Source organism: Palaemon carinicauda, chromosome 1, assembly GCF_036898095.1.
Source record: "Palaemon carinicauda isolate YSFRI2023 chromosome 1, ASM3689809v2, whole genome shotgun sequence".
Taxonomy (NCBI): domain Eukaryota; kingdom Metazoa; phylum Arthropoda; class Malacostraca; order Decapoda; family Palaemonidae; genus Palaemon; species Palaemon carinicauda.
In genome coordinates, this window is record NC_090725.1 from 114,099,024 (window position 1) to 114,115,127 (window position 16,104).

At 34.1% G+C, this 16,104-nt stretch overlaps 1 protein-coding gene across 1 annotated transcript in view; it reads right to left on the reverse strand.

The window, feature by feature from the left end:
* Window positions 1–515: 515 nt before the first annotated feature.
* Window positions 516–16,104, reverse strand: part of LOC137655610 (probable glutamate receptor) — a 30,838-nt gene continuing 15,249 nt past the window's right edge. Inside the window, exons 9-14 of the mRNA XM_068389554.1 lie at window positions 13,795–14,020; window positions 11,454–11,599; window positions 9,166–9,264; window positions 4,926–5,092; window positions 2,655–2,784; window positions 516–760 (exon numbers count right to left, since the gene is read on the reverse strand). Coding sequence (XP_068245655.1) covers window positions 668–760; window positions 2,655–2,784; window positions 4,926–5,092; window positions 9,166–9,264; window positions 11,454–11,599; window positions 13,795–14,020 — 861 coding nt within the window. The 3' untranslated portion in view covers window positions 516–667. The remainder of the gene's footprint in view (window positions 761–2,654; window positions 2,785–4,925; window positions 5,093–9,165; window positions 9,265–11,453; window positions 11,600–13,794; window positions 14,021–16,104) is intronic.

Sequence of the window (16,104 nt, forward strand, 5' to 3'; positions counted from 1 at the left end):
CACACAGCGAATAGTCTGGCCTGTTCTTTACTTATTCTCCTCTGTCATACACCTGACAACACTGAGATTACCGAACAGTTCTTTTTCACCCTAGGGGTTAACTACAGCATTATACTGTAATTGTTTCGTGGCCACTTTCCTCTTCTTAAGGGTAGAAGAGACTCTAGCTATGGTCAGCAACTTTTCTAGGAGGAGGACACTCCAAAATCAAACCATTGTTGTCTAGTTTTGGGTACTGCCATTGCCTCTGTACCATGGTCTTCCACTGTCTTGGGACTTGGGTTAGAGATCTCTTGCTTGAGGGTATACTCAGATACACTATTCTATCTTGTTTCTCTTCCTCTTATTTTGAAGTTTTTATCCTCTTGTTATTTTCAAGTTATTATAGTTTATATATGAAAGATATATTTTAATGTTATTATCATCATCATTGCAAAGTAGTCACAATGAACTGTTCCTTTTCCAACGGTAGATCAAGAAAGGTAGAAACCAAACTATGTGAATAAGGTCTTTTATTGAGCTTACAACCATCTTGTTTAGGTTATTCTAGAGTTAAAATTACCGTCCATTCCAAAGCAAAACTCTTTTGAAAGCTTTAAACATTTCGTATATTTTTTCTACGATATAAAGAGATTAGAAATGAGAATAACCTTAGGATGACCTGCAACTACCGGTTCGAGCTGGCGAAGAATATGAGGTTTTCCACTAATATCACCATAGATGCTGTTAACATTCCCACGAAATACATGTAGAACCCAGCCTGAAAGATAAAGAAATAAAGAAGGATTGTATATATATATATTGAAGTATTTTATCAAGTCATAAAGTCACAAATGCATACACACACGCACACACACACACACACACACACACACACACACATATATATATATATATATATATATATATATATATATATATATATATATATATATATATATATGTGTGTATGATAAATTTTGAACATTTAGGCGTGTTTTTCATATTAAAATAAGCCATATATTTTAATACCTTAATATCTGGATTCTCTCTTATACCTCGGGATCAGAGACCCAAGGGGAAACCAATCAAAGACAATAGCTTCTGGCAGGCCAGGGAATCGAACCCTGGTTGAGGAGCTGGCATGACAGTGACATACTTATTTGAACATATGTGTATATATACAACAATAATAATTGCAGCCGTTTTGAGTCAACTGCAGGACAAAATCCTAAGATATGCCTTCAAGCCATGTCTGGGTTTGACCCTTTTCATCATCACGCTGACCATTGCGGATTAATGATGGTGGGAGACTTTAGTTTGATTGGCCACAGCAAACCAACCTAGTATAGATGCCCCTGACTAGTACAACATTGTTGATCATGGCGATACACACACCCTTTCACCACGTTATCACCAGTCAAAAAGTGTGTACACATACATGCATTTATATACTTTTATTAATTAAAATGAAATTTTAACAAACACTTTGAATTTGCAAGTAACTACACGGATTGAATCCAAATGCAGAAAAAAATGTAGAAACTGATTTTTTAGGTTAGGATTACGGTACACACATCTGTTAAGCAGTGTACATGCACCATTTTTACCTCCGCCAACTAAGTTTGGAGGAGGTTATATTTTCGCAACTGTTTGTGTGTTTGTGAGCAGCTTTCTAGCCACAATTATACTAATAGAGTAGTGAAAATTTCAAGGATTAATCTTCATGTTGAGACGTGGAAGTGAATCAATTTTGAAAGTCCTATGTCAAAGGTCAAGGTCAAGAAAAAGTTCAACCGAATTAACCCTAACCTCAAGAAATAAGCTGCCATGGTGGAGGTCTGCAGTATCAGAGTGATTTACTAGTTTGGGGTAGTGTGATAGAGCAGCTGGGAGCATCTCCGTAATTCCTCAAGAGGAGGCTTGGAGGATACATTAGAACATTGTCACTTTTATCATTTGAATATACAATATCTACCTTTTTATTCTTTAAACAAGGAGTTTGCATTACCATGAATATCAAAAGTGATCGATTTATAACTCGAGTGAAAACCTCACTGAAAACCAAGTGGTTTTGGTAAAGAAAACAGTAGAATTGGAGCGTACATCTTTGTTATCTAAATAGGTTAAAATCATCATAAACAATATCAAAGGTAATCGATTTACTAGAGTGAATACCTCAATAAAAACAAAGCGATTTTGGTACATAAAATAGCAGGAGCAAAAAGTATATTCTTCTATTAACTTTTTCTATTGATGAGCTTTCTTCCCCATTTGTATGGGATAATCACTGTTGCCACCTTTTGAAGGACTTTGCTTTGGTTTTGGGGTGGACTGTAGGCCTGATTGGCTGTTCTGCCTGACATCGATTAGACCTAGCAAGCCTATGTTCCTGCATTATACCTGTCACCAGCGTCCTTCCTCCCAGCACTGAGGAGTCCTGGCGCAGTTAGGTCGACAATTCGAGACGTGTGAGGTGTCTGTTATGTTTTCAGGTGTCGAGTGTTGTACCAGTCACCAGCCACCTTCCTCCCAACAGCGAGGAATCCTGGCGTGGTTAGGGTTAGGTCGACAGTTCGAGACTTGTGAGATGTCTGTTATGATTATGGAAGGTGTTGGAGCGACTTTGTTTGTGTGTGTACTAGTCTTTAAATCTACAAAATTTCGATACTTACTTGAAGGTGTGATAAGGTAATATAAAATCCTCCCGCCTCATCCTCGTCGTTAGAATTGACTCTCTTAAGTTTCTCCATTTCAGTGTCGAGAATTTTTTTGTTGAGACCTCCCTCTTCCATTCTTAGTAACCTGTAAGATAAATGAAGCCACCGTTAAGCTGAAATTAAATCCAAAAATAAAATATTTATTAATAACGGTACAAATTCAGCTGCATTCTTGATATTGCCTGTATTATTATTATCATTATCATTATTATTATTATTATTAGCTAAGGTACGTCCTTGATGCTATAAGCCCAAGGGCTCGAAAAGGGGAAATAGCCCTGCGAGGAAAGGTAATATGAAATGAATAAACGACATATGAGAAGTAATGAATAAAGAATATAAAATGCCATAAAATCAGTCAATACTTTACAATAGATCTGCCATATATGAAATATGTACAAAGACTTATGTCAGCCTGTTCAACATAAAAACATTCGCTGCAAGTTTGAACATCTAAAGTTTACCCTATTTAACTGCCAGATTAGGAAGATCATTCCACAATCTGGTCACAGCTGGAATAAAACTCCTAGAATACTGTAGTTTTCAAGTTGAGTTAATCCAATCACTGTCATTTTAAAGATGTTGCTTCCAATAGGAAGGTTTTAACCCTTTCACTGCCATTGGTGACTTAAGTCAAAATCTTTAAAAATTTGACTTTTTTGAAATCACCCAAACCATGGCAAGATGGTATTCATATTGGCAAGGTCTTCATGAGATTTCTCCAATAATTGACCACAATATAAGGTTTGTGTGGTCTTCAAAGATTTAACTAATCAGTAATTTTGTTGAATTTACCACTGACAGTGAAAGGGTTGGGACATAGATCGCGTCAAAAATTTAAATTTTAACTTAATAACATTTATTCTAATTGTCAGGCCTTCTCCATCATGCGGCTCAATACTACACAGTATTCTTTAAGTTTTATTTTAGCTGTTACCAAGTTGTGGAATGATCTTCCTAACCTGGTAGTTGAATCGGTAGAACTTCAAAAGTTCAAACTTGCAGCAAAATTATTTTTAGGCTGACCACGCTGACACAAGTATCTGTTTATAGTTTATATAGGAAATATCTGTTTTGATGCTATTATTTTTAAAATATTCTATTTCAATTGTTCATTATTTCTAATATCGTTTATTTATTTCCCTATTTCCTTTCCTCCCTGGGCAATTTTCCGTTAGAGCCCATGGGCTTATAGCATGCTGCTTTTCCAACTGGGGTTCCAACTGGGGTTTATAGCTTAGCTAATAATAATAATGATTGTTGATTTCCTTTGGTCAAAATATAAAACTACAGAAACTGGGTGCTGTGCTTTATTCCCATTCCTTTAAGATCTCTATATACACTGACTAACTTATTTCCAATTTCAAAGTTATAGTAAACAAATAAATATCATATGAGTAATATAACAATAGATCGGTTATTTACAGTAGAGTAGTTAGGTCGTTTTCAGATGTATGTACACAAACAACTAAACAAGTAGATACCATAAACTACAATATTATTATTATTATTATTATTATTATTATTATTATCACTTGCCAAGCTACAACCCTAGTTGGAAAAGCAGGATGCTATAAGCCCAGTGGCTCTAACAGGGAAAATATCCCAGTGAGGAAAGGAAAAACAAGGAAACATAAAATGTGTCAAGAACAGTAACAACATTGAAATAAATATCTCCTATATAAACAATAAAAACTTTAACTAAACAAGAGGAAGAGAAATGAAATAGAATACAGGACCCAAGTGTACCCTCAAGCAAGAGAACTCTAACCTAAGACAGCGGAAGACCATGGTACTGAGGCTATGGCACTACCCAAGACTAGAGAACAATGGTTTGATTTAGGAGTACCCATCTCCTAGAAGAGTTGCTTACCATAGCTAAAGAGTCTCCTCTACTCTTACCAAGAGGAAAGTGGCCACTGAATAATTATATTGTAGTAGTTAACCCCTTGAGAGAAGAAGAATTGTTTGTTAATCTCAGTTTTGTTATGTGTACGAGGACAGAGGAGAATATGTAAAGAATAGGCCAGACTATTCGGTGTATGAGAAAGCAACCAGAGAGAAGGATCCAATGTAGTACTGTCTGGCCAGTCAAATAACTCCATAAATATCTAGTGGCGGTATTTCAATAATAATAATAATAATAATAATAATAATAATAATAATAATAATAATAATAATAATAATAAATGATACTAATACTAGAAAATGAGAAGGATAACTTACATATGCGAGAATGTATCTGTGATTGGAGAGCCGGATTGCAGAGCAATACCAACGAACACTATGCTGAACCTGTCACGACTGAAGTAGAATTTTTTCCTTCCGAACATTCGGGGTAGAGTCAACGAATATATTTCACCAGCGAGGAATATGAATTTCTCCTCTAAAACCTAAAGAAAAAATATCATAAAAGGTTACTTGAGGATATTTATCCCTCTTGAATCATCAGTTGAAGGAGGATATAATTACATGAAATTATCAAGAAATTTATATGATGCATGAATAAACTTTTGGGAAAGTTGAAGGAGTGACTCTGACCAAGGCTGTTTTTTAAAATACTGTTATTTTGGGAGTTACTTTAAACGTTTACTACTTTTGAAGGAGGATATAATTACATGAAATTATCAAGAAATTTATATGATGTATGAATAAACTTTTTGGAAAGTTAAGGAAGTGACTCTGACCAAGGCTGTTTTTTAAAATACTGTTATTTTGGGAGTTACTTTAAACGTCTACTACTTTTTTGTTTCTTGAATGATTTTTCTAGAATTTATAAACCATTTGAAAGATAAATTTATACACTAGACGGTGTCCATTAAAACTTTTCTTAATAAGTTACTTTAAACGTCTACTACTTTTTTGTTTCTTGACCGATTTTTTAAGAATTTATAAACAATATGAAAGAAAAAATTACACAAAAGCCGGTTTACATTAAGAATTTTCTTAATAATTTTACTTTCATCAATGTATTGCAGCCACTTTCAAAAGTGACTATTTTTCATATTGAAGTTTTTAGTTACTTTTACCTTTTTTTCCATAAAATCTAATCTATAAATTGTGAGGTAAAGTGACTATTTTTCATATTGAAGTTTTTGGTCATCTTTTTTTTTTTTTCTACAAATTGTAAGCTATTAAATTTCGTATCTTTTCACGTCTGAATGACAAAAATCGGCTAACATAAATAAAGGTGTGAGAAATTGGGGTTCAAAATGATTTTGTCTGTGTAGAAATTGATTGAATAGACTTTAGTATATACAGTACAGGGTTTAAACTCAAACATGTGGCCATTACCTTGAATGCTGCTGGTTTATACATTGGATTACCTTAAAACTTTTTCCTATTTCCCTAAATTTTCAGATAGTAAAATCAAAATTACCTTGAAACCATGAAAATTACCTCAAACCAAGGTAACTACCTTAAAAGTTTAAACCCTGATACGGTATAAGTATGGGGATCAAAAGTACAATTCATCATATTAAAGGGATATTAACTAAGCGATTGTTAGGCCTATTCAGCTAACTATCTGGATCTTTATGCATCTGCCAGCATAATCATAACACAAAAAATGTATAAAAGTAAACTTATAGCCCCCCTGACACTTGCACGCATTTGTGGCACGCACTGGCACGCATTGTGTCGTGAACTGGCGTGAACTTGACGTGAACGGTGCGTGGCATGCGTGCCATGCGTGCCGAGAATTTTGAAATGTTCAAAATTTGTGGCAAGCATTGTCACGACAAAATTGGCGTGAACTTGTCGTGAACGATGTGGGAACTGGAGTGAACAGTGCGGGACGATGCTGGAGGATGCGTGCCAGTGCGTGGCAATTAAATCAATGGATTTATCCCTACTGAGGGACGATGCGTGCCAGTGCGTGGAAATTAAATCAACGGATTTATCCCTACGTCCTCATAATCATCAAAGAAAAAACCTGTATGATGACAATATATTCTTTTACCTCTCCCCTTTCCTTATTTAATTGAGAGAGAGAGAGAGAGAGAGAGAGAGAGAGAGAGAGAGAGAGAGAGAGAGAGAGAGAGAATAAGCTTCAATATATATATATATATATATATATATATATATATATATATCAGAGAGAGAGAGAGAATAAGCTTCAATATCTCTCTCTCTCTCTCTCTCTCTTGGTATTATTATCAGCAAGGATTTGAAGTTCACCAAACAGAGCATAAAAGCTGAAAAGAAAGCACAAAACAGGATAGGTTACATAAAGAGACAATTCAAATACAGAGATATAGACACTGTAGGCCTACTACAGCTGTAGGCCTATACAGATACACCATTAAATAAATACATTTCAAATTCATCTATTCCGCTCTTTTATAATATATTAAAAACTTTTCCTTTATTCTCCTGCACAATCTACAACTTTACCCTTTGAGTAAGTCTATCGGCAAAATTGTTATTCACACTTACACTAACATAGGCCTAGGTGCGAATCTAAGGAATTTGCACTTGATTTTTCACTAAATTTTACCCCCTGCACTCTTTTATCCCTCGGGGAGAGAGAGAGAGAGAGAGAGAGAGAGAGAGAGAGAGAGAGAGAGAGAGAGAGAGAATTATTGATTTTATAACACAAAAAGAGGACAGAAGTTCTTTAATCCCTTCATGAGCAGGTGTAATACTTGAGAGAGATATATTTTCTTCATTTTGCTTGTGGTTTATTGAATGTGTATACACACACAAACATTTTATATATATATATATATATATATATATATATATATATATATATATATATATAAACAAAGGAAAAGTTACAAAACTGAAAAAAAGTTCACAACTGCCATTTAAATAAGGGCGACTAAAAAAATTTACCCTGGCGAGAGACTTCAATGCTCACAGGGCACCTAACCAACCTAATAATTTTAGAGATATCTTTTCTGCCTCAGTTTTAATGATATTAGTTCACAAACGATACAACAAAACTAATGAATGGAATAGTCATCTTTCAATTAAATTCTAAGATAATGTAAAGGGGGTTCAAAATATCTGATCAGCATATAACTGCCATAAAATATTATTAATTCAGTAAATTATAAAGCTTAAAAATTATTCAAACCAGTTAATTACCTATAATAATAATTAAATAATAAAATATATACTAAATAGAAGTATAATTGTTACAAATATCTATAAAAATAACCCACATATTAATACAGGGGATATTAATCAAAGATTAGCACAAGAATACGCTTTTGATAAAAATCATGTAGGAAGCCCCGTCTTTATATATGATGTGGCCAAGTCGTGAACTGGAGTGAACGATGCGTGAACGATGCGGAAAGATGAGTGGACATGTCGTGAACTTGTCGTGAACTAGTCCTGCCAATTCGTGCCATGTCCTGAACGTGGCGTGAACTTGTCGTGAACTATGCTTGAACGTGTCGTGAACTTGTCGTGAACAGTGCGGGAACCTCCCAATGCGAGCCACAAAAGTGGCACGCATTTTGCATGCCAGTGCGTGCAAGAAATGCGTGCAAGTGTCAGGCAGGCTTAAGAGAGTCACGTACTCTTAAAAGTTTATTCAAAAATACAATAGCCAGTGTTTTTAGATGGGTTAGTCTAAAAGTCTCCAAAACAACCCAAAAATCCCTATTTCCACAAATATATTTTCTTCTGATCATGTAGGCTTTGCTAATATAGAAATTACTCACTATACTTCATGTAAGTTCAAGCAAACTAATTGTAACAATATAAAGGTTTATTCATCTTTGTTTCTTCTTAATAGTTATTTGTACAGAATATCCCCCCTCAGACACCCAAAATTCCCATAATCTAGGGATAAATCCCCATAACTGGCAACACTGACAATAGCAAATGTAAGAAAACTAGTAATCTATTCTTAGGATATCACAGAAAATGGTGGTGTTAATGTATATGGGATACTAAACTAAACCATTTTTATAGGGATTTCATGACGAAAAAGTAAATAAATGGTTACGTATAGGACCGGACGTCCTTGACTAAATGCATAAAAAAGAAAATTTTCACAATAAAACAAATTGTTCTCATAAAAAACACAATATGAAATAAGAATTATAGACTTTTTCCTAATAAAAGCTGCAATGTAGGAAATATTTATTTTAATATTGTTACTGTTCTTAAAATATTTAATTTTCCTTGTTTCCTTTTCTCAGTGAGTTATTTTCACTGTTGGAGCCCCTGGCCTTATAGCATCCTGGTTTTCCAACTAGGGTCGTAGCTTTGCAAGTAATAATAATAATAATAATAATAATAATAATTACGGGTTTGTGACAGTAATATCACTCCTTTACGTCAATATATCCGTTTTTGAAACGGCAAAATTCCTAGAACAAATGTTGCCAGGCATTTTTTAATGGAATTCTTTAACAGTGTATGTGTAAGGGCGTTGGGAGATAAGTAAGTAAACAATATCTGAAACTAAAAAGCATTAGTTTAGAAAGACGTTAAAAACACTTGCCTTTCGCATTGCAAAATCGACGCTACCGATGAAACTTTGCGAGCGATCCTTATGATTCAATAAATCCCAGGTCTGTTTGTAAACACCGTCCTCAGCACTCTGGAAAATAAAAATAGAAATTACAACCATAATGATTTACCTAATAATTTATCCTGTTCGTAATACCAGGTAGGTAGTTAATTCTAATGGCCAGGCCTTCTCCATCATGAGGCGCAATACTACACAGTATTCTAGAAGTTTTATTCCAGCTGTGACCAAGTTGTGGAATGATCTTCCTAATCGGGTGGTTGAATCAGTTGAACTTGAAAAGTTCAAAGTTGCAGCAAATGTTTTTATTTTGACCAGGCTGACATGAGTCTTTTTATAGTTTATATATGACATATCTATTTCAACGTTGTTAATAGTTTATATATGACATATGTTTTGACGTTATTACTGTTTTTAGAATGATTTATTGTTAATTTGCTCTCATCATTTATTTATTTCCTCGTTTCCTTTCCTAAGTGGGCTATTTTTCCCTATTGGAGCCCTTGGGCTTATAGCATCTTCCTTTTCCAAATAGGATTGTAGCTTGGCTAATAATAATAATAATAATAATAATAATAATAATAATAATAATAATAATAATAATAATAATAATAATAAGCAGTGTTGAAGACAATGCTACTGCCATCCTCTGAGATACTACCGCTAGATAGTTATGGGGTCCTTTGACTGGCCAGACTTTACTACATTGTATTCTTCTCTCTGGTAACGGTTCACTTTCCCTTTGCCTACACATACACCGAATAGTCTGGCATATTTTTACATATTCTCCTCTGTCCTCATACACTTGACAGCACTGAGATTACCAAACAATTCTTCTTCACCCAAGGGGTTACTGCACTACCATTGTTCAGTGGCCACTTTTCTCTAGGTGAGGGTAGAAGAGACTTTTTAGCTATGGTAAGCAGCTCTTCTAGGAGAACACTCTAAAATCAAATCATTGTTCCCAAGTTTTGGGAAGTGCCATAGCCTCTGTACCATGGTCTTCCACTGTCTTGGGTAGAGTCCTCTTGCTTGAGGGTACACTCGGGCACACTGTTCTATCTTATTTCTCTTCCTCTTGTTTTGTTAAAGTTTTTATAGTTTATAAAGGAAATACTTATATTAATGTTGTTACTGTTCTTAAAATACTTTATTTTTCCTTGTTTCCTTTCCTCATTGGGCTGTTCTTCCCTGTTGGAGCCCACTGAGCTTATAGCATCCTGATTTTCCAACTAGGGTTTTAGCTTATTAATTAGTTAATAATAATGATTATTATAATAACAACAACAACAACAACAACAACAACAACAATAATAATAATAATAATAATAATAGAGCATTGGTAAAAATAATAATAATACCGTTTTATAAAATTCTAATATCTAAAATATCAAAAATATATATAAAGTCGTTTTGGTAGTAACTTTGTTATGTAAACTGTCAACCTCAGTATTAATGTAGGCATGCAGAATGGTGTTCCTATCAGCGATTCTTAAATAAAATGATTGGAGGCATTATAAAACAGAGAGATATCGTTTGAATAAGGAAGATTTAGACTAATAAAAAAAAGCCTAGAAACATGAAAACTGTCTTAAAAAATAAAATATGAAACTGATCGTGTTGAGGTAGTTTTATTTTAACAAAACGAAAAAAAAGGGAGGGGGAAAATTATTTAGGCCTTTTTAATCATGAAAAAATTAAGATTAAGGAAACAGAAAAGATAGTACAGTAGTCAATTAAATATAAAAAGTGTTCTTAGAGGTCTCTTGCTTGAGGGTATACTCAGGGACACTATTGTATGTTTCGTTATTTCCTTTCTTCACTAGGCTATTTTCCCTGTTAGAACCTTTATAGGGCTTACAACAATTGGCTTTTCCATCTAACGTTGTAGCCTAGATAATAATAATATTAAAAATCCGCTCAGTAGTTTGACGCAGTTATGTCTACAGACAAACAAATAAATAGATAAATAAATAAACTGTATGAAAACATAACCTTCTTGGGGTAGGTAATAATAATAATAATAACAATAATAATAATAATAATACTAATAATGATAATGATAAAAATAACAACAGTAATAATAATTATAAAGAACCAATTAGTAAAATTACAAAATGTATCCAACAGAGTCTCCACGAAGCTCTTCAATCCTCAAGGGATTTTTGCCCAAATTTCAAAGCAGTTCTGAGGAGTCAGAATAATATTTGCAGAGGAGCCCTTACCACGGAGTACCTGCAATAATCAGTGTTACTAATTACCTTCAAAAGGTCTTCATATAAGCTGCTCGCCATAATGCCTATTGTGAAACCATCTTTAGAAGCCCTAGGAAGATCTTCCAAGGAATCGACAGGAGTCTCGTATGATGGAACAGCCAGAACAGCCGTCAGTACGCCGGAGTACAGAGCTGTAACCAAAAGATAGAATTACTTGGGTACATAGACAAATACATTAACAATCACACACATTACATACATATATGTGTGTATATTCATGTATATATATATATATATATATATATATATATATATATATATATATATATCATCATCATCATCATCTCCTCCTACGCCTATTGATGCAAAGGGCTTCAGTTAGATTTCGCCAGTTGTTTCGACCTTGAGCTTTAAATTCAGTACTTCTCCATTCATCATCTCCTACTTTACGCTTCATATTCCTATATATATATATATATATATATATATATATATATATATATATATATATATATATATATATATATATATATATATATACACTCGACCCCTTTGAACTCTGAAACCTTCGAACCTTCATAACTATGATTTTTCACTATTTCGATACATAAAACTATAATTTTGGCACAGGAAAGAGATGAAGATTTTAGTCTTAGTTTCAAGTAAATATTTCATGGAGTTAAGTAAAAAAAAATCAATTCTGAACTTTTGGGTCACTATGACGTTGACTCTATAAGGTCCATATTATATTGTGTATTGTGTGCTTAACAGACACCTCACACGTCTCGAACTGTCAGCCTAACCGCGCCAGGACTCCTCGCTGCTGGGGGGAAGCACGCTAGTGAATGGTACAACACATGAACAAACGCTATCTGGGTCTAAGCAATGTCAGGCAGGGCCGCCGACCGGGACTACGGTCTACCCCAGAGCCAAAGCAAGTCCTTAAAAAAGGCAACCGTGCTTACCCCATACAAAATGAAAAAAAAAAAAAATACGTTAATAGAAGAAGATTGTGTTATAGTGCATCTCTTCCAAAAATTTCAAGTCAATCAGTTAAGTAGTTTATCCGTAAAAGTTTCAAACAAAGAAATATACACACAAATACTACCAAAAAACAATACCCCTCACCCAATGTCGATGGGGAGGAAGTAATAATCTGAAATCACTAGTTTTTCTCAAATAAAAGACCATTTCAGTTTCTGCAGTTATTGATCACACTAACTTTAGAAAAGGAAAGAAATCCAAACGGTCCCAATTATTGATAAATTACAATGGTTCATCATTAGATGTGCATCGGTCAATTTGGTGGAGAGTTCTACGTTATTATGGGGTTTCCTCATAAATATGAAAATTCAATTAAGTTTCTTCATGAGCATAGCAAGTGGAAAGTTAATGTTAGTCGGGTCCTATCAAATGAATTTCCAGTGAACAGTGGAGTACTCCAAGGGAATGTTTTGTCACCTATGTTGTTTATCCTCCTTGTGGATTTTGTAATGCATAGAACAGCTGGGGATTGTGGAAAAGGATTGGAATGGATTGGTAACAGGAAATTAGCTGACCTAGAGTATGCTGACGACGCTGTCTTTATTAGAAGAACACCAAAGGACCTGTAAAGCCTGATTACCAGAATGCATGAAACATCAAATGAAGTTGGGCTCAAGAGAAATCGAAGAAAGACAGAGATTATCAAAATGGAATATGCAATGGAAGACGAAATATCATTGGAAAGAGAAAGGATTAATGAGGTAGAATCATTTAAATATCTAGGAACAATGATCTCTAATACAGAATCTGTAGAATTTGAGTTAAATGAAAGATTGAAAAAAAAAAATCAGACAATGATTAGGTTAAGTAAAATTTGGTAATCAAATCGTCGGAAATTACATATAAAAATCAAGATATATATCAGTTTAGTGAAATTGGTGTTACTGTATGGACAGGAGTCGTGGTATGACAATGAAATAATCCCCAACTGATTTTGTAGATTTGAGAACAAAGACCTCAGAAAAATATTGGGAGTTGAATGGCAGGACAGAATTAGAAAAAAAACTATAAGAATGCCATATGTGGATGAGATCATGATGAGGGGTAGATGGAGATGTTTTGGGCATGCTCTTTGGAATCCTTAAGAGAGGAATGACCATGATCCAAGGGAAAATTTACCATATTTTGGGCGTGATTGCGTCATAAGTCAAGATGAAATTCACGAAATGGTCAAAAACGTCTTTTTTCCACATCATGGCTAATTTTTTCTGAGTTGCATGAAACTAGTGCCAAATGTGCATAATTCAATTGCCTATCTAGTGTTATACAACATGATATATGCGCAGGTATGCAATCTACCGAGCGGCGGTTCTAGCTTGACATGAAAATAAAAAGAAATTACCATAGAATATAACAGAGAAAGTAAACCAGATGAAGAGGATGAATCTCAATGGCCAAGATTTAGCGTCAATGAAGTTCCCCTGAACGACGATGCTGCGAAACATGTTGAACGTAGACCACTGAAGGCTCAGTTTGACCTCCTCTGCATGATAGTTTCTTATGGCCAAGGTGATTAAGTAGACAAATACCCCAATGAAGAAGACGGTTGTAAAAAGACATATCCATACCTGTTCCAATGAAACATTGAACGGTTATTATAGAAATATAAGTACTTAAATTTATTAAGAGACAATGTTTTGGAAGCGTTGGGAGCTAGATAAGCTTTATTTTCATTTAGAGATAATGTCCTGGGAGCTAGATAAGTTCTTTTTCAATTTTATTAGAGATGTTTTGGTAGAGAGTTGGGAACTAGATAAGTTCTTTTTCACTTAGAGACAATGTTTTGGGAGCAAATAAGCACTACTTCCATTTAGTGATAATGTGCTAGTAACTAGATAAGTTCTTTTTCATTTAGCGATAATGTTTTGGCAGTGTTGGGAACTAGATAAGTTCTTTTTCATTTAAAGACAATGTTTTGGGAGCTAGATAAGTTCTACTTTCACTTAGTGATAAAGTGCTGGTAACTAGATAAGTTCTTTTCCATTTAGCGATAATGTTTTGCCAGTCTTGGGAGCTAGATTAATTATATTTTAAATTTTATTAGAGATAATGTTTTGGAAGCGTTAGGAGCTAGATTAATTCTATTTTCATTTAGACACAATGTTTTGGAAGTGTTGGGAGCAAGATAAGTTCTATTTTCCTTTAGACACAATGTTTTGGAAGCGTTGGGAGCTTTATAAGTTCTATTTTCCTTTAGAGACAATATTTTGGAAGCGTTGGGAGCTAGATAAGTTCTATTTTCCTTTAGAGACAATATTTTGGAAGCGTTGGGAGCTGGATAAGTTCTTTTTTTCATTTAGAGGTCATGTTTTGGAAGCGTTGGGAACTAATTAAGTTCTATTTTCATTCAGAGACAATGTTTTCGAAGTGTTGGGAGTTTGATAAGTTCTATTTTCATTTAGAGACAAGGTTTTGGAAGCGTTGGGAGCTAGATAAGTTCTATTTTCATTTAGAGACAATGTTTTGGAAGCGTTGGGAGCAAGATATGTTCTATTTTCCTTTAGAGACAATGTTTTGGAAGCGTTGGGAGCTTTATAAGTTCTATTTTCCTTTAGAGACAATATTTTGGAAGCGTTGGGAGCTAGATAAGTTCTATTTTCCTTTCGAGACAATGTTTTGGAAGCGTTGGGAGCTTTATAAGTTCTATTTTCCTTTAGAGACAATATTTTGGAAGCGTTGGGAGCTAGATAAGTTCTTTTTTTCTTTTAGAGGTCATGTTTTGGAAGCGTTGGGAACTAATTAAGTTCTATTTTCATTCAGAGACAATGTTTTCGAAGTGTTGGGAGTTTGATAAGTTCTATTTTCATTTAGAGACAATGTTTTGGAAGCGTTGGGAGCTAGATAAATTTTATTTTCATTTAGAGACAATGTTTTGGAAGTGTTGGGAGCTAGATAAGTTCTATTTTCATTTAGAGACAATGTTTTCGAAGCGTTAGGAGCTTGATAAGTTCTATTTTCCATTTAGAGACAATGTTTTCGAAGAGTTGGGAGCTAGATAAGTTCTATTTTTATTTAGAGACAATGTTTTCGAAGCGTTAGGAGCTTGATAAGTTCTATTTTCCATTTAGAGACAATGTTTTCGAAGAGTTGGGAGCTAGATAAGTTCTATTTTTATTTAGAGACAATGTTTTGGAAGAGTTGGTAACTAGATGAGTTCATTTTCACTTAGAGACAATGTTTTGGGAGCTAGATAAGTGCTACTTTCATTTAAAGATAATGTGCTGGTATCTAGATAAGTTCTTTTTCATTTAGGGATAATGTTTGGGCAGTGCTGGGAACTAGATAAATTCTATTTTTAATTTTATGATAGATAATGTTTTGGGAGAGTTGGGAACTAGATAAGTTCTTTTTATATTTAGAGAAAATGGTTTGAGAGCTAGATAAGTTCTACTTTCACTTAGAGATAAAGTGCTGGTAACTAGATAAGTTCTTTTCCCTTTAGAGACAATGTTTTGGAAGCATTGGGAGCTAGATAAGTTTTATTTTTAATCTTATTAGAAATGATGTTTTGGGAGAGTTGGGAGCTAGATAAGTTCTATTTTCATCTAGAGACAATGTTTTGGAAGCGTTGGGAGCTAGATAAGTTCTATTTTCATATAGAGACAATGTTTTGGAAGCGTTGGGAGCTAGATAAGTTTTATTTTTAATCTTA